Source organism: Apodemus sylvaticus, chromosome 3, assembly GCF_947179515.1.
Source record: "Apodemus sylvaticus chromosome 3, mApoSyl1.1, whole genome shotgun sequence".
Taxonomy (NCBI): Eukaryota; Metazoa; Chordata; class Mammalia; order Rodentia; family Muridae; genus Apodemus; species Apodemus sylvaticus.
The window spans coordinates 132,811,979-132,831,821 of NC_067474.1; the positions used below are offsets into that span (position 1 = coordinate 132,811,979).

The window sequence follows — 19,843 nt, forward strand, 5'->3', positions numbered from 1 at the left end:
ATAAACACACCCTCCTTCTGGGTGGTAGTGAAAAGAGCAAGGGAGTTAACACACTGAGTGTGAGCCAGGCGGCAGATCTGTGACCTAACAGCTTTGTGTGAGCTGCGAAGGCAAAGGCAGCTGGGCGCTGCCCACAGCCCAGGCGGGCGGGGCTGCAAGAGCTCAGGAGGAGCCGTGGTCCATCGGTTAGTCCATCAGTTGGTCCAGTCAGTCGGTTGGTCTGGGAGGTGTGCTGCTCTCTGTTCCTGCTCAAACTTTCAAATGAAGAACTTAGCCCAACCAAAAAGTCCATTTCTACTCATATTTTCCCGGTGTGCTCTGGGTGACAGTGGCATTTGTAGTGGTCATTAGGAAAGCAGTCACACCTGAAAGAGTCACTGCAGGAGCAGGAAGGATAACACTGAGCAGTGATGTCAACCTCTGAGGTGAATGGTCCTGCATTGAGTCTGTAAAACGGGCTCTGAAAAGAATCACTGCACAGTCAACTATTTCCTGCCACAGGGTAGGTGACTTTTCATGAATGATGTATCGGACAACAAAGACCAGGAAGGGCTAGTTTCTCAACCTAAACACAAAGAAGAATCTGCCTGCTGACTAGATAGTAAGCAAACACATTAAGCATCTCACCTACCATCTAGAGATACTGGCAAAAACCAAAAAACATCTCACACGGCTCCAGCAATTGGTTTATTCAAGCAGCTGGGGCTTTGAATGCACCTAGAGTAGCCCTACTCCAAGGTAAGTGTGCTTATTTAGTTTGAGTGTGTGTGTGTGTGTGCCTGTGTGTGAATTTGTGTATGGAGGTCAGAGGAAAACCTGTAGGGATTCAATCTTAGGGACTGAACTCAGGGCATGAGCCCTTCACCTGTGGAACTTCTCAACAGCCCTGCTGTTTCCATTAAAAAAATAAATAAAATAAAATAGATTTTATGTGTATGAGCGTTTTGGTACGTGCATGTCTGTGCATGTGTGTGTCTGCTCTCCACGGAGGTTAGAAGAGGATGTTGGAGTTACATACTGATGGCTGTGAGCTACCAGCTGGTGATGGGAACTGAACCTCAGTCCTCTACAAGAACCCCTGAGCCTCCTGATTTCATCAAATCCCTTGGTTTCTTTGGTAGAAAAAACACTAACTTAAACGCTGCGCATGCTTTGGGTCTGTGTGTGTGTGTATGTGTGTGTGTGTGTCCAGCTCATGGCCCCAGGCTGTATTCATCCCAGGAGAGCCAGAAATGCGGTCAAGCACATTTGCAGATGACAGTGTCTGTTGCAGTGTGAAAAGCTTGGGCACCACCGAATCTTAAGGAAGAAAAACGAGACATCAAGTAACAAGGTCTCCTCTGATTTCTGTGGCTCTTAAGGTAAGTGTAGGATGGGAAGTTACCTGTCAGTAATGACTCCTGCTCTAGTGAGTCAATACCTGCCTTCCCTACCTTTAGCTCCATCTGGATGATCAGACATAACATCAATTTAGAGGGAAATAACTATTCCTCCACCTTTGTTACCCAAAGTTTTCTCTCTAAACCACTTGCCAGGTCCAAATGTCTGCTTGACAGGAGTAAGACCAACATCTGCAGGCGCAGGCCTGTCATCTACTGGCGCCCCGGCATCTATGTGAGCACCACAGAGGGGCCAAGTCTCAACAGATTTTAACCAAAAGTCACAGTAAAAATTCATGTCTGATATTCCTATGCAGGATTAGGTAGATTCTTATCATCAGTTCCAGACAGCATTGTCTCTAAATCCACTAGGTCTGGGCTTCTCAAAGTGGGCATATTTATTAGCTATACTTGAGTGGACTGGAGAGAGGGCTCGGCAGTTGAGAGCACTGGCTGCTCATCTACAGGACTCAGGTTTGGTTCCCAGCACCCACACGGAGGCTCACAACCATCTGTAACACCATTACCACAGGATCTAACACTCTCTTCTGACCCCTTCAGGCACCAGGCATGAACATGGTACGCATATGGACATGGCAGCAAACACATACTTAAATAAATAAACTGGATGAAGAAGGGTTCATCAGAACAACACATGTGCATCATGGAACTGAGCTCAGAACTTTAAACGTGAAATGAAGCCACTGTGCTGGGGCGGGGCTCTGAGGGGTGCTCCGCCCTGCTACACCCAAGGTGCTCTGCAGGGATTGGCTCAGAAGTACAATGCTTGAGACTAATGCTTCAGTGTTGGACCCTGTCCTCAAGAAGCTTGTCACCCTGAGGCAAGAAGGTAAATTGAAAACAAAAACAAACAACAAACCTTCCAGGGTTAGCACAAGCAGAGTCACAAACAGGGTGTGGGGGAAATGAGGAAATTATCCTAGGGATGGGGGGGGGGCAGGAGGGCTTCTCAGCAGAGACATAATATATACAAAGGCCAGGACAGGGAGGGAGGGAGGGAGGGAGGGAGGGGAAGAGATGGGGGGGAGAAAGACAGAGGCAAAGACAGAGACAGACATACACAGGAAAAAGAGAGAGAGAGAGAGAGAGAGAGAGAGAGAGAGAGAGAGAGAGAGAATATGAATGAATGAATGAATGAATGAATGAATGAATGCTGGGTAGCTACCACTAGACCAGCACTGATAACGAGTGAAGTCTGTAGGGACAAATCATTGGTTCCTCTTTGAGAACAGCAAACACTCTTAACCGCTGGGCCATCTCTCCAGGCCTCATCTAGGTATCTTTCAGTAAAGTATCAGTTCTGATCATCTGCCCTTCTATAAATGAAGCAGGGAGCCTGGCCAAGTCCCCAAACTGTGCTGCCTGGCCTAAACCAAGCGGCCTGCACACATGAGCAGCAGCGAGATAGAATTCTGCATGACGTCACTCACATGTGGCATCTGAAATGAGAGCAGAATGGCTGACCAGAGGCTGGGAGAGCTCAGGGTGATTGAGATGGGTTGATGGGGGATGAGAAGAGGCATAGAAGGCACACAATACTAACATAAAAAAGGAGCACCATCACGGCGGCAGGAAAGCAAGCTTAGGTGTTCTATTACACAGAGGGCCACCAGAGTTACCATCGCACCATAGACTTTGAGAAAGCTGGAAGAGAGGGTTTTGAATGGTTTTTTTTTTTGCACAGGGAAATGGTCAGTGTTTGAGGGGATGGTTCACCTAACTACTGATCAACCAACAAAAACACTCCTGCCTACAGATCCCACTGACTTTACAAAGCTGCTCAATTACCCGTCAGTCAATTTTAAGACTTGTAATTTAAATGAGCTGTGTGGCAGGGCGGTGGTGGTACATGCCTGTAATCCCAGCACTCTGGAAGGCAGAGGCAGGTGGATTTCTGAGTTCGAGGCCAGCCTGGTCTACAGAGTGAGTTCCAGGACAGCCAGGGCTACACAGAGAAACCCTGTCTCGGAAAAAAAACAAATCCAAAAAAAAAAAAAAAAAAAAAAAAAGAGCTGTGTGTTTTGTAAGCCAGGTTGCAGTTTTGTGTTTCTTGTATCCTCAGGGTCCACTTCTCTGCTTCCCTCTTTCATTTTTAGTTCCACACCTTTGCCTTTGCTTAGAAGAACCAAGAAAAAGCCATGCCACCCCACCCCTCCATTTCTAATGTATTAAAGAGATGTGACATTCCTTCAAGTCAGTGTGACCGTAGAAGCAGGTCACGAAGTCAAAGTTCCTCTGGGAGAGAGAAAATTCCCTATTAGGCAGGAGTCACCTGTCTCTTTACTTTTTCTTCCTTTTTTTCCTTCCTCCCTCCCTCCCTCCTTCCCTCCCTTCCTCCCTCTCTCCCCCCTCTTTAAAAACAATATGTATATTCTGTGTAAAGGCTGGCAGACAGGCAGCACAATACACTTTCCTCTCACCCTCTCTGACTGGAGAAGCATTTGCTACACCGTTTGCTGCATGCCACACACACTGTAGTAGCACTGTGACACCCCTGTCACTAGGTCAGTGTTCACTTCTGCCCTTATAAAGTCGACAGTTCCCCAAACTTGTGGCAGGATATTTGATCACACTGTGAACCCCAAGATTTTGTTATTTTCTGGGGGGAAAAAAGCCCATTTTAGTTGTGGTGTGGCTCTGCCTTTAGCACACGCCTTTAATCCTCAACAGTCAACGTAGAGTTAGTTTGTAGAAGGAAGCACCCGAGTTTGACAGTGATGTCTAACTGAGTGGCAGAGAAAGATTTAACAGAATAGGATATGCACAACTCTCACGAGGGCAGGTAAAAGAGGCTACCTAAGAGAATGCCACAGAAAAGAAAAAGAGGAGAGAGAGGAGGCAGTTTGATTTGGACAGTTGTCCAGGGAGAGATTGCAGAGAGAGAACAAGCTAGACTGAAGTGAGGACAGAAAGAGCCAGAGAATGAAAAGGAGTCAGAAGAGTAAAACAGATCGCCACGGTTAGTACGAGGCCAAGCAAGGAGTTCAGAAGCTGAGAGAGAAGCCAGACTCCGTCAGCATGGAGAGGCGTTTGAGCCACAGCAGCTGAGCTGATCAGTTAACCAGAGCTCAGAAAGAACAAGAAAGGGTGAGCTTCCTCAGCAGCAAGCCTCAGAGGCTGAGATCAGTCGAGGCCTAGATTCTACTGTATGGAGACTAGAAGCTTCCAGGGCTAGGCCTCGGTTAGCAGATGGAGGCCGTAAGCCTCGGCAACAACAATTACATCAGGAGAATAAAAGTTACATTAATACAAACTTAGTACAAAACTGTCCTAGTTAGCTTTGGCTGTCCACCTGACACAGCCCAACTTAGAGAAGCTGTCTGAGCAGGAACCAGCGGAAGCAAGCCAGAGGGCAGTGTTCCTCTCCAGGTCCTCCCTGAGTTCCTGCCCTGGCTTCCCCGACTGATGGACCGTGGCCTGGTGTGGGATGAAATAAACCTTGTCCTTCCTGAGCTGCTTCTGTCAGTGTTTCGTCACAGCAACAGAAAAGCAAACTAGAGCAGACACTAAGTCTACATTAGACCCAGATAGAGCGTTTGGCTGGTTCTTCGAGTAAGTGAGCCTGGTGGCGGTGTGGCCTGTGCCTTTAATTCCAGCACTCGGGAGGCAGAGGCAGGCGGATTTCTGGGAATTCCAGAACAGCCAAAGCTATACAGTTAGGCTGTCTCAAAACAACAAAACAAAACAAAAACAAAAAAGTACAAAAGTGAAGACGCAAGAGCCAGGAGCTGGGTAGAGGAGGGTCAGACTCGGGTTTGAGCTGATGCGGTTCTCTGAATGTGACTGAACTGCTTGCTCTCCCCACCCCTGTCATCTTCTCATTTGTTAAAAGAATTTGAATATCATCTATTTAACAGTTATCTGTCAACATGTCCATTCATGCATCTAATGTTTACTGAGCAGTTACTAGGCAACAGGTGCTAGGAAACAGCAGCAAAGGAAGCAGAAGCCCCTGTGCTATGCGAGGGGGGGGGAGGGGGTCCAACACAGCCAGGTTTGCTGAGCAGCCAGTCACTGGGCTGGAGAGTTAAGGTGGGGACTTGAAAGGCAGGGTCTCCAGTGGGAACTGGAGGCGGGAGTGCCAGCTGGACATGGATGAAGAAGCAGGTGCCAAGACAAGGCCAAGATGGACAGGTAATGGGCCATGGGGCGAGTGTAGGTCAGGCCACGATTGTTGGATTATAATAGCTGAGACTCTGCCCAGCTATAGTGCCCAGAGCTTTTTAATAAATACAATAAGTCTCCGTCATTTTTCAGACCTAGGGCAGGCATAGAAAGGCCCTACGGTTACAAGGGGGAGCAGCCATGGTAGGGTATGGCTATCTGGACAGGGGCAGGGGCAGGGGCAGGGGCACACTGACCTGGGAGGCTGCATTCAGGGAAAGGCAGCCAGGTTTGTTGATGGCTGTTTCAGAGTTGAAGCACTGATGTCTCAGGCAGCTGGAAGGATGGAGCTGCTATTTTCTGAGACAGGCAAGATTCTGGGAGGTGGGGTCTGAATATGGAGCTGGGCTCTAGATATGTGAACTGTGAGAAGCAGAGACACAGCCAAGGGAAGTAGGTCCTGGATCAGTGACTCCGAGTGTGGGAGAAAGGCCTGGGCTTGGTCCAAATCTGGGAGTCATTAGCATATAGGTGACACGAAAGGCCAGGAGACAGTAGCTGGGAAGAAAGGCATATGTGTGCACCCTCAGCTTCGCCAGCAGAGCTTTGGGCCAACCGTGGTTATGTGCCTGCCTTTCTTAACTGCCCTGGCCTTCATAGGGCTCCTGGTGCTAAAAGTCACTGGTTTGGGACTTTATACTTGTGTCTTCACACAGAATTCTTCATGAAATTAACTGAGCATTTAAGTCCCTACACCTGGTAAGACACCACGCTACCACAGTTTCTACGGAACACCTACCTGAACCCAGCTACCCAGCTAAAAGAACGAAAATTCACATCTAATCCAACCTATCCCCAGAAGGCTCATGGGAGCTCAGGAATCACACATCTCAGCACTGGGACCTGGTTCTTCAAGGCATCCAGATGTCTCATTTCCCAGGACTAGCGGCAGGCACCTTCCTGAATCAGGAGATTTCTTCAGGGCTTTGTGTGAGATGTTCCGCCTTGGGACGGGGAGAGGGCCTCACGGTTGTCTCTCTCGGTCTTTGCTGACACGTCCCTTTCCAGGGAGTCCTGCTGGCACCGCCCACTTACACATGCTGTGTCCTCCTCAGCACCCCTCGCTGTACTGTACCTCCTTAGCACATGGTACTTCATAGGAATGAGAGCTTATTTATAACATTTTAAAATGATTTTATTTGTGTTATTTATGTGTGTGCTATGTGTGAATGCCCAAGGAGGCCAGGAAAGGGCGCTGGATCCCATACGGCTGGAGTCAGGCCCTGTTGTGAGCTGCTGGATGTGGAGACTAAGAACTGAAGCTGTGCGCCTCAGGGAGAGCAGCAAGGGCTGTTAACCCCGAGCTGAGTGCTCGCAGCCCCCACAACAGTTTGTTTACTGTATGATTACTTATCAAGATCTCGGAGATAAGATCACCATTGAAAGAGGAGTGCTTGCCCCCCTGCCGCCCCCCTCCACTGTCATGGGGACAACCATCTGCGCTCTCCTAGTTCTTGACTTTGAAGCAAGGGGTAGCAGAAGCATGGCTGACAGCCTCCAGCCTCTGTAGGGGCTGGGCTTGAACCCTGAAGGGAGGCTGTGGCTGTGAGCACTATAGCCAGGATGGCCAGCCCTGGGGGCAACGTGTGGCCAACAGCACTCGCTACCTTGCTAGCCACACATCGTCTTGCCCACGCCCCTCCACATCTGTGATACTTGTGTCATCTTCCACTCACTGCGCTCTGAATTTTAAGGCCTAGTGTTTCTCGTCTTGCTCCTTATGCTAGGGTTCCATTATATTCCATGAGGCCTTCAAGCCTCTGTATCTGCAGCCTCCTCCATGATTGTTCTTTTTACTGTCTGCTCCACAAACACCACTTCTATGGCCTTCTGTGGAGGGGCTTTTTGTTTCCACACCGCATATCTGGGGATGCCTGGCTTGCCCTTCATACTCCCACCACCTGTCCCAATCATCAGTATATGTACCACCCTTATTTTCAGAGCAAACTATGAACTGATTATGATACCCAGCAAAACTATCCTTGCTGCTGTTATTCACTCCCTCCACCTCCCTGTACCCATGTTTACCAAGCTAACATGCATATAGATAGATAGATAGATAGATAGATAGATAGATAGATAGATAGACAGAAGACAGACAGACAGACAGACAGACAGATAGATGGCTTAGCCTTTTCGGTTTTATCCCTTGTCCAAAGCATATAGTTGGTGTCAAGATGTACTGGCTAAATGAATAAATGCAAAAATGAAATCAGGTATAAAATAGGAGGCAAGGAGACTATAGATCTTGTTTGGAAGCTCTACCTTCCCCAGCAGTAAGCTGATAAAAGACCCGAATAAATGGGCTGGGACTAAGAGCACTGGCTACTCTTCCAGAGGACTGAGTTTCAATTCCCAGCACCAACATGGCAGCTTACAACTATCTATAACCCTAACTCCAGTTCCAAGACATGTGATACTCTCACACAGACATCCATGCAGGCAAAATACCAATGCACATAAAATAATAAATAAATAAATTTCATTTTTAAAAAGACGGCAATAAAGATACAGGGTATGGCTAGATCTCATTCCTCAGTCAGTACTCTTTTTTTTTTTTTTTTTTTTTTTGAGAAAGGGTTTCTCTGTGTAGCCCTGGCTGTCCTGGAACTCACTCGGTATACCAGGCTGGCCTTGAACTCAGAAATCTGCCTGCCTCTGCCTCCTGAGTGCTGGGATTAAAGGCATGCGCCACCACTGGCCAGTCTCAGTCAGTACTCTTATGGAACCTGATACTTAGTGATTAAATAAAAGCCCCAGGGATACATAGACTTGGGCATGGCCATGCCTGATTCCAAAGCCTCTTTGTTTTAAAATTTTTAGTTACACTGTTATTTATTTGCTTATTGTGTGTAGGTATGGGCACTGGAAAAGCCAGAGGACCACTCACAGGAACCAATGCCTTCCTTCCACTGTGTGGGTTCCAGAGACTGGTCTCAGGCTCTCCAGCAAGCCCCTTACTGGGTAAGCCATTTTGCAGGCCTACTTTTTAAAAAACTTTTTAAATCTAGGGTCCTATTTTACAGCTTTTTAATTCTATGTACCGAGTTCAGTCTCGTATATATACAGAACTGTCCTATAACTAGTCGTTTCTACTGAGAAGTCTCTGCAGTGCTCCCTTCTGTCACCGCTTTTCACAGTCCTTACTAATGACGGCTGTGCATCACTCTTTCCTGTGAACTGCTTGTCTCCCTGAGCAGTTCCTTGCCAGAAGTTGACATCCTCTTCTAGAGAGGGTTTGCTCCTGCCAGGTGCTTGGCAGCACTTGCCAAACCTGGGGTGTTTTACTCTCGGGCTTCGGAATTCCTGGTTTACCCTGGCGAGCAGCGAGACTGGCAATGACAGCAAGAGGTTTCGTCTGCCGCCTTTTCAGCCTAATCCACTCAGAGCTGGGGTAAGCTCCCTTTAATCCTGGCCTGGGGGCCCAGGGTTAGTTCTAGTATATTCTTACAGGAGTCCTCTGCAGTCACAGTTCACCATGGGAAGGGCCACAATGTGGCAAATATGGAGAAGTTAATAAACCCAGAGGCTACAATCAGAAGCTCTAAAATATAACTGGAGACTTGGAATGGTAGGGACTGTGGAAACTAGAGAATGGCGTACCAGCAGTATTTAAAGAGAAAACAGCTGATATTTTTCAGGACGTATATACATTTTTATACTCAAGAAGCTAAATTAACCCAAATTAAGATTAAACACAAAGAAATCCCTCTATTTGTCCACTTATAATAGATTATACAATGCTTTCTTTTATTAGCCATAAACTACAATAAATGTAAGTGAAAAATATACATTTTTACAAGGAAAAAATGGGGTTCAGAAAGCCTGAATGCACTAAGGCCACACAAACTGAGGGGCAGAGGCAGAGGCAGAACTCAGGCCCTGTTCTGATCTATGCTGTGTCCTTCCTATACATCAGAAACAGACTAGAACACAACCAGAAGAGACTCTGTAAAGAGAGGTGGAAATAGGACCAAGGAATTCCCCACACAGTATAATTCTTAACTTAGAAACCTCTCCGTGAACACATCTGTGTGTCCCTTGGACTGGAAAAGCCTATGCAACAAGAGGCAGGAAGGTTCTAGCTTGCCCCTCACAATGTGAGTTATATGCATGGTCTAGCCAAAGTCCACATGCCCTCAGACGGTTCACGGAACTGGCCTGGTATGCAGCAGCAAGCTACACAGTGATCTATTCCACACCGCTCATCTGTCCAGACAGCAGAGTAGGAACATCCTCCTCCTTCACCGTGAAGACAGCTTAAACACTGTGGTTAGCACATCCACCGAGCATCTCCTTTGTTCATCCATTCTATCTGACTTGGTAATTACTGTCTCTTTTCTGGCCTGGCGGCATTTCACTTGCTTATGGCTTATACTTGGTGTGTGTGTGTGTGTGTGTGTGTGTGTGTGTGTGTGTGTGTGTGTGTGTGTGTTTTCTGTTCATAGCACTAAATAGAGACATTTCTAAGAAGGGAGCACACAGCTCTTCAGCACACTCATTCCCCAGATGTTTGGGGCCTAACGTCTCTCTGCCTGCCTTGTAAAGACACCAGACCATTCTTCCCTGGCAGCTGCCTCAATGATGTATAAAAACCAGGAGAGCCACGATGCCAGAACCCACAGCTTGAGGTCCCAGAGTCAAGACTAGATTCCAGAAAAAAGGGGCCAGCTGCCAGACAATTCCAAAGCTTGACAATGATGAGCCTCACAGCTCCTGGTGTGATGATTTAATGTAAGTGTGACCATCACAATCTGAAGCAGATGTGGATAAAACCTTGTGTGCGTGCGTGCGTGTGTGTGTGTGTGTGTGTGTGCATGTGTGTGTGTGTGTGTGTGTGTGTGTGAGAGAGAGAGAGAGAGAGAGAGAGAGAGAGAGAGAGATGCAATTCTGATCTTCTATGACATATGTCTCACTAAGGGACTTAGGAGCACAGAGATTGCTAACAACTGTATGAATGGTCTTGTACAGGGTATGAACAAACAGAATGGACAGAGATCCAGCTCATGGTGTGATGGTTAAATGGGTATATGTTCATTTATCCATCCATGCATGCACCAACTTGCCCATCTATCCATTCACCCACCTATCCACCCACCCACCCACCAACCCATCTATGCATCCATCACCCACTCACCCATCTATGTATTCATCTACCTATCTATCTACCCGCCCCTACCCATCCACCTATCCATCTACCCGCCCACCCACCCATCCATCATCTATTCAAGCATTCAGAGGTTGTTTAAACCTAACAAACCTATACCTATGCTGTTTGGGCAGCAGAGAGACCAGGAAAGAATGCTGGAGAATTGGATATCTGGTACTTAAAAGCCCCTGAATCAGTTACTTCACTTCAATCCTTATAACAACTTACGCAGTATGTATACAGTCTTCATCTTACAGATGAAATGGGCTCAAAGTAGCTAAGGAGTGTGCTGAAGATTGCAGGTTCAGTAAGTGGCAATCTGGGATTTGAACCAAGTTTTGTTTGGCTCTGAGCCTGTGCCCCTAATAAATTAATAATTATTGCACAGTTAATTATAGGAGAGCCAGACAATTGGCAGGCAATGGGGTTATGGAAATTCAAAGGAAGCATGGAAGAGCCAATTTGGTGTAGACAGGAAGTAATCATGGGGTTTTCCAAGTGACCGAGCAAGAAGAGACAGTGCTGGATGCCAAGTAATAAACCCCGGAGGACCAGGTCTGCCTGTGGGAGGAAGGGCAGGAGCTCAAAGGGCAGAAGCTGGAGACTTGAGCACAGGCGCACCTGGTGGGAGGGCATCTTTGACGGTCTCCACCACTCCCACTCTGTTGGAAAAGCTCTCCAGTGTCCTCCAGTGCCTCATGCTCCTGTAATGGCCTCAGTTTATACCCACCACCCCATCCTGCCCAGGCCCCCTTATTTAGTGACATGCTTGAAGATTCTGCTTATAATCTGAAGACAGAAGCCCTAAGGAGTCCCCAAGACTAAGCAGGTAAGAGGGATGAGCCTTCTAAGGCAGACCCCAGCTCTCCTAGATGTCTACCCAGAGCTACAGTATTTCCCCAGACCCCAGCTCTCCTAGATGTCTACCCAGAGCTACAGTATTTCCCCAGACCCCGGCTCTCATAGATGTCTACCCAGAGCTACAGTATTTCCCCAGACCCCGGCTCTCATAGATGTCTACCCAGAGCTACAGTATTTCCCCAGACCCCAGCTCTCATAGATGTCTACCCAGAGCTACAGTATTTCCCCAGACCCCGGCTCTCATAGATGTCTACCCAGAGCTACAGTATTTCCCCAGACCCCAGCTCTCATAGATGTCTACCCAGAGCTACAGTATTTCCCCAGACCCCGGCTCTCATAGATGTCTACCCAGAGCTACAGTATTTCCCCAGACCCCAGCTCTCATAGATGTCTACCCAGAGCTACAGTATTTCCCCAGACCCCGGCTCTCATAGATGTCTACCCAGAGCTACAGTATTTCCCCAGACCCCAGCTCTCATAGATGTCTACCCAGAGCTACAGTATTTCCCCAGACCCCGGCTCTCATAGATGTCTACCCAGAGCTACAGTATTTCCCCAGACCCCGGCTCTCATAGATGTCTACCCAGAGCTACAGTATTTCCCCAGACCCCGGCTCTCATAGATGTCTACCCAGAGCTACAGTATTTCCCCAGACCCCGGCTCTCATAGATGTCTACCCAGAGCTACAGTATTTCCCCAGACCCCGGCTCTCATAGATGTCTACCCAGAGCTACAGTATTTCCCCAGACCCCGGCTCTCATAGATGTCTACCCAGAGCTACAGTATTTCCCCATTCTACTCACAGTTTAGAGTCCAGCTTCAGGAGGAAGCCCAGCCTATCATACTCTGAAAAGGAAAAATAGAAAAGGTCACTGAAGTCACCCCATTGCTGCCACAGTAGGCTGCATTCCCAGAGCTACACCATGGAGACAGGCAGTGCTTGGAAAAGAACACATAGTTCAAACGCTTCAAAGAACAGAAGCAAACACATATGCCTTAACTAAATTTAAGTCACAAAATATCTATTGGACATTTATTTTGTTTGAAGAGCCAAGTTCGGAAGCAGCTATTTCCTAGATCTTCTGGGCCATCCACTCCTATGTTGATATAGAAGTACTTTCCTGAATAAACATGGCCATTGAAACCAAAATGCTGTAAATCAGAGACTGGACTCTGAGGAAAGAGACTGGAAACCATCTTAAGTTCCTTGAAGTTATGAGCACAGAATCTGTTCAACGAACCAGTCTTCTAGTTAGTGTCCCACTGCCAACTTGACACAACTTTCAGAGTTATTTGGGGGATTGTCTCAATCAGAATGGCCTGTGGCCAGTTCATGAAATATTTTCCAAATCAGTAATTGATATAGAAGGATCCAGCTCATTGTGGGCAGTACCATACATGTGCCTAGACTGTATAAAGGAGCAGTAAGGTGTGTGTGTGTGTGTACACATGTATGTAGTGTATATGAATGTGAGGGATGCACAGGCTGTGGGGGCCAAAGGATATCAGCGTCTTGTTCTATCACTCCTGCCTTATTCCTGTGAGACAAGGGCTCTCACTGAACCTGAAACTGGGCTACTGTCCAGCAAGTGCCAGCAATCCTCTTGTCTCTGCCCCCGCAGAGTTGGGGTTATTGGTATATATTGGCACATCTAGCTTTTTATGTGGGTGGTGGGATTTGAACTCAGGTCCTCATGTTCAGCAAATGTGCTTATCCTCAACCTGAGAGAAGATATCTTAGCACTGAAAACATCAACTAGGACACAAAACACAACAGGCTTTCCACCCAAGAGAATTCCCTCAGGGAAGCAAAGCTTTCTCAGATAATCCTAGTCTTTCCCTGATTCTGGCAAAGTCAGAACTTTGTATGTTAAGAACTAACAGAACCAGCAAGAAGGACAAAAAGGCCTCAATTCTAAAAACTAAAAATACAACTAAAAAGCAATGCTTTCCAAGTTGACTTTCAATACTTGTATTCTGGCATTCTAGGAAAAAAGAAACATCACACACTTGCCCAATACTTGATTGTCCTGGTGTGGGGCTGCCCTGGAGGCAGCTGCCCTTTGTGCTGCTGTCCCTCAGACTGAACACACAGTGTGCCACTCTCTAGTGGGCTCCTTCCAGAAGTTAGTGAGGGGCCTTTGTCTTTCTGTAAACCCAGATATCAGATGGCAAGCAGGACAGCACAGATGAGAGAAGGGCAGACTGCAGTGCCCTCTGGAGTCAACACTCTATGACAGTTATTAATATACACCCGAGCTGGGCATAGTGGCACACAGCTATAATCTGATAATTCAGGAGGCCGAGGTAGGAGGGTTGTTACTGTAAGTTCAGGCCAGCCTGGATACTCTGTCGAGACCAAATCACAAAATAAAACGTTAAAGGGGTTGGGGATAGCCAGGCAGTGGTGGCACACGCCTGTAATACCAGCACTTGGGAGGCAGAGGCAGGCGGATTTCTGAGTTCGAGGCCAGCCTGGTCTACAGAGTGAGTTCCAGGACAGCCAGGGCTACACAGAGAAACCTGTCTTGAAAAACAAAACAAAAATCAACAACAACAAACAACAACAACAACAAAGGGCTGTGGATGTAGCTCAGTGGTGGAGTGTTGGCCTTTCATGTCCCCGGCTCTGACTTCTATTCCTTTTTTTTTTTTTGGTTTTTTGGTTTTTTGAGTCAGGGTTTCTCTGTGTAGTCCTGGCTGTCCTGGAACTCACTCTGTAGACCAGGCTGGCCTCGAACTCAGAAATCCGCCTGCCTCTCCCTCCCAAGTGCTGGGATTACAGGCATGTGCCACCACGCCCGGTCTGACTTCTATTCCTTGTTGTTGTTGTTTGTTTGTCTGTTTGGTTGGGCTTTTTTTTTCAAGACAGGGTTTCTCTGTGCATCCCTGTCTGCCCTGCCTCAGTGTAGAGTGTGATGGTGGTGTCTTTTTAAAACATCATTATTGCCCCTGTATTAGCACTTGTTTTCTTTTTAGGGAAAATATCTAACAAAAGTAACTTAAAAAAAGTAAGGGTTTATTTTGGTTCATGGTGGGGAAGCCTGGTGGTGAGGCCTTGATGTGGCTGTGTTACAGTCAGGAAGCAGAGAGCGACAGGGGTTCCCACTCAGGTGTCTGTCCATCCTCACTCAGTCCGGGACTCCAGCCCACGGAGCAGGGTCACCCAAATTTAAGGTGTGTCCTCCTACCCAATTAACTAATTTAGCAACTGCCTCTCAGACATGCCTGAAGATTGACTAGCATTGTGATTTTAAATCCCATCAAGGCGACAGTCAAAATTAACCATCTTACCCCTTACACATACCACATACACCACATATACTATATAGTAACCATAATTACAATGATTAGTTATTCTCCAATGTCATTTTGAGCTTTGTCTTCTCTCTCTCTCTCTCTCTCTCTCTCACACACACACACAGAGAAAGAGAGAGAGAGAGAGAGTTCTATAATAAACAAATACAAATACTGCATTTTTTCAAGACAGTTTCTCTATGTAGCCCTGACTGTCCTGGAACTCACTCCGTAGACCAGGCTGGCCTTGAACGCAGAAATCCACCTGCCTCTGCCTCCCAAGTGCTGGGATTAAAGGCGTGAACACCAATGCCCGGCAAAATACTACATTTCTAGACCACCATGGAGCTAGGAATAAAACTCAAGGTTTGCACATTCTGGGAAAGCACCTTGCTAGCCAGAGCGGAACTTCTGAAGAATGTCCCTCTAAGATCTTTCTAGTCTATCCTCAAAGATACAAATTTCACAACATTCTCAAAGTCCTTAGGAATTGAGCCCTGTTGAGTTATCATGTATGTCCTCTGAGCATTATTTAAAAGTTGAGAATGCAGGGTTTTTTTTTTTAAGGTAAAAAATTCATCACTCTATAAAGATGGGCAGGATTCTTCCAACAGGATAACTGCAGGCAAACCACCTTAGACCGACAGCTGATGAGTAGGTATTTACCACTGGCAGCTGATGTAGCCTTACTTGATAGATATTCATTGGCTGTTCTTACCAAGATCACTTGGTTGCAACCACCATAAGCAGAAAGAAATTAAAGTGAAAAGAAAATTTCTACAGAGTGAGTTCCAGAACAGCCAGGGCTGTACAGAGAAACCCTGTCTAGAAAAGAAAGAAAGAAAGAAAGAAAGAAAGAAAGAAAGAAAGAAAGAAAGAAAGAAAGAAAGAAAGAAAGAAAGAAAGAAAGAAAGAAGAAAGAAAGAAAGAAAGAAAGAAAAAAGGAAGGAAGGAAGGAAGAAAGAAAGAAAAGAAAGAAAAAAGAAAGAAAAGAAAGAAAGAAAAGAAAAAAGAAAAGAAAAAAGAAAAGTAATTTCAGTCAAGTTTTTAAAGTAACAAACTTCTTTTTCTTAAATTTACACGTGTGTCTCTGTGTCTCTGTCTGTGCGTCTTTGTGTCCACATGAGCACATGTGGCAGGTGGCTGAGGCGGTCGGAAGAGGGCATCAGATCCTCTGGAGCTGGAGTTACAATGGTTTTGAACCACCCAATGTGGGTGCTGAGAACCAAACTGGGGTGTCTCCAAGAACAGCAAACTCTCTTCACCACCAGCCATCTTCCCAGCCCCTAGTTATTATTAATTAATTTCATAAATATAGAGAGAGTACTGACAACCTTTTTCATATTAAACACAGAAAAACCAGTTGTCAGAGATGAAAAGACAGTTTGAAAAAAATCTTTTGAGGGGCTGGAGAGACGGCTCAGTTACTAACTGCATTGACAGCTCTTCCAGAAGACTGGAGTTCAAATCCCGGCACTGACACGGCAGCTCACAACTGTCTGTAACTCCATAATCTGACACTCTCACAGAGAGACACATGCAGGCAAAACACCAGCGCACATAAAATAAAGGCAAATACATTAATTTTAAAAAAAGAAAGAAAAATTCCTTTAAGGAGAACTGTTATGAACCCCACGTCTCTGGAAGGGCTGGGTGTGTTGCCTTGTATCTCACTCCAGGCTGGCAAGGAACACTTAACGAATGCCCCTCTAGAATAGAGAAACAGTGGCTGCCCGTAGAGGGGCTTCCTATCTGGGAAGTCTAGGGTCATTGAGAGATGGGCTATCCCGCAGGAGAGCTACAAAGAGGCTAACCTGCACTCTCAGAGATGAATGAATGAGCTAGGGGGTACTTGTTTAGCTGCTTCCCCAAAATATCTGCTTAGAGGGTTTGCAGGTCCTCAGTGGCCAAACACAAGAGTGGACATCCAGATTCCCAGGAGCTGTGGGGAGGAATGAAAAGACTGAGGCACTGGACCCCAAACAAGCAGGAGTCTGCTGAATGCCTACAGGAGCACCCCGAGAGTGAGCTTCAAACATCAGCAGGACCCAGAGAGTACACCACACCACAGACGTAACTCTTCCTCCTCTAGAGCAGTGGTTCTCAACCTTCCTAATGCAGTGACCCTTTAATACAGCTCCTCATGCTGTGGTGCCTTACAACCGGAAAATTATTCCATTGCTGCTTTAAAACTATAATGTCACGACTGTTGTGAACTGTAATGTAAATATCTGAGCTTTCTGATGGGCTTAGGTGAAAGGATCCTTTGAACTCCCCCAAAGGCATTGCGACCCACAGGTTGAGAACTGCTGTTCTAGAGCTATCCAAGGGTAGCCACAAAGAGCAGGCAGTGATTGGGAAGGGGCAGGGAGAAAAGACAGAGAGCAGGCCTCCTCTTCTCTACCCTGAGCCAGGCCTCTTACAGGTCAAGGCCCAAGGAAGTCAGGAGATGTAACTGCAACTCTAGAGCAGGCGAGCTTCAATATCAGAGATCTGCTTCTACGTCCAGAATGCTGGGATTAAAGGCATACACACCACACCTGGCTTCAGAACTCCAGCACCGGATGAATTCAAAGTTACATAAGACTAGCTAGATGCTCTAATTCTGGACTTGCCAGTCAAAGTGACCGTGGGCTTTTGTTACTTCAGAAATATCAAGGACATCGCTAGATTTGTATATTAAGGGGACAGAAGGAATCCAAATAAAGAATATTTCTATGGTTATCATGTGATGTGTCCTCCATTTTCAGCTGCACTGGCAGAGGAAAATAGTGATTTACATGATCAGTCATTTGGTTGTTGTTTTGGTTTCCTGTGGTAGTGAGGAGAAAGGGCCCAGAGCTTCACTGTGCTAGGCAAGCTAGACTTGCACCCACAACCCAACAGGATAGCTTCAGGTTCACATACCCAGGCTGTGGGGAGGCCCGCTGCAGAGGCCTCTGGTACTGGCAGAAGCACGGCAGGCCACTGCGCCTCCCCTGGGCTACCGTTCTCTTCCCACAGGGTTTTCATCACAACTTTCCAACATGGCCGCCTGCAACTGGTAGGCAGTTTATTTAGCATTACCATGGTGTAGTGGCTATTCCTAGTTGCCAACTTGACTATATCTGGAATGAACTACAATCCAGAATTGGAAGGCTCACCTATGATCCTAATCTGGAGGCTGGAGATACAAGTTTCTAACCTGGATCTTAGCATGGAGATCTTGAAGCATAGTGGCTATGAATTCCAGAAGATTAAGACAAGGAGATCCTTGAGTTTCAGGTCATCTTCTGGGACAAAGCAAGTCCCAGTTCTAGAGGTGGTGGCACATACCTTTAATCTGGATCAGACCTTCTTCTGGAGACCTACATACAGACATTGGAAGAAGGAAGATTTACTCTCTATCTCTTCTTTGCCTGCTTGCCTTGTGGGACTGAGCAACTGCTAGACCCTTGGACTTCCATCCACAGCTGCTGCTGACCATTGTTGGGGAGTTGAACTACAGACTGTAAGTCATCAACAAATTCCCTTACTATATAGACTACCCATACGTTCTGTGACTCTAGGGAACCCTGACTAACACACATGGAAAAGGGACTGCAATTCATCCCCTCTGTTCCTGATTTGGAAACCCCTGCTAAGGGGTGGGTGTGGGGGAGGCCTGCAGCAACCCTTCACCTGTCCAATTCCCAAACATCAAGGAGTAGGAGTTGGTGGAAGTGTCAAGTTCCCGTGACACATGGTGAGGAGGCAGGTTACCAAAAGGAGCGTGCAGCCCTGAGCAACAGCCTCTTGGAACAGTAGAACAATCTCTGGCAATCCCAGGAGCTGAGTCTCTGAGGACCAGTGGGCCACAGGCACTGTTCTCTCTCCTCATTCATCTTCCCGACAACCTCCTACAGGGATCGCTCACAGCTCTTCTGGGCTTGCAGCTCTACCTCCTGGCCTTCCTCCTCCACCTCCTGCCTGACCTGAGGCCCCTCAGCCCAGGGAGGCCTTGCTTTGCCTGAGGCTCTCCAGGGGCCCTGCTTCTGCTCTCTGGGCCACCCGCCTGGAGGATGAGAGGGATGCACCACACTGGGTTGTCACAGCTTTCCTTGGTTTGGAGTTTGTGGAGGGTCTTGGATCTGTGCATTTTAATCAACTTTGGAAGAGGGAGGAGGAGGAGAAGGAAGAGGAAGAGGAGGAGGAGGAGGAGGAGGAGGAGGAGAAGGAGGAGGAGGAGAGGGAAGTTACTTCTTCAAATATTTTTCTCCTCCCCCCCCCCCCCACACTTTTTCAGTTACCAATGAGGCTGCCAGAAGTCCCACGCTTCAGTAATGCTCTGCCCATTGTTTTCCTAGTAATTTTTCACTCCATTTCATTTTGAATAGTTTCTATTGATACGTCTCCCGGTTCACTCCCCCCACCCCCAACCTCTCTTTTTTTCCTACTGCATCACACTGGTCAGTGAGCCAGCCAGTATATTTTCTCATCTCGGACATCATTCTTTTTATAACCAGTTCCTTTTATATTTCCCATGCATTTCCTTAATATTCCCAAGCTTTCTCTGCATTCTTGAACATATGGAATATGTTATAACGTCCTTGTCTACTAAGCTAACACTCACATCATCTCCGGGCCTGCCTTTACTGATCTTACACACACACACACACACACACACACATACACTGTTCCTGTAGGATTTCATTTTCATGCTTCTCTGAATTACCTGACAGCATCTGGTTGGTGGCTAGCCATGTGAATTTTTACTTTGTTAAAACATGGTACATGGGGAGTCCTTAATTGTTTTGAGGTAGAGTTGAATTCTTAGGAAGAGCTCAATCATTTCAACGTCGCTTGCCTGTAAGTTCTGTATGTTAGAATTGGGGGTAAGAGTGGCCTTTAGTCGGGCTAATTTTGTACGGTTACTAATGCTGCCTGCCCCATTGGGAAGGCACTGTCCTTCAGAGGGTGCTATCGAACACTGTTTTATGAACTTCCCCCACTA

At 46.9% G+C, this 19,843-nt stretch overlaps 1 protein-coding gene across 5 annotated transcripts in view; it reads right to left on the reverse strand.

Annotated features, from left to right (window-relative positions):
* The window catches only part of St3gal3 (ST3 beta-galactoside alpha-2,3-sialyltransferase 3), a 206,034-nt gene that overhangs the window by 87,182 nt on the left and 99,009 nt on the right, over positions 1–19,843 (reverse strand). For all 5 annotated transcript variants that reach the window (XM_052177152.1, XM_052177154.1, XM_052177151.1 and 2 more), the window contains one exon: positions 12,378–12,420. In XM_052177152.1, the coding sequence (XP_052033112.1) occupies positions 12,378–12,420 (43 nt within the window). The remainder of the gene's footprint in view (positions 1–12,377; positions 12,421–19,843) is intronic.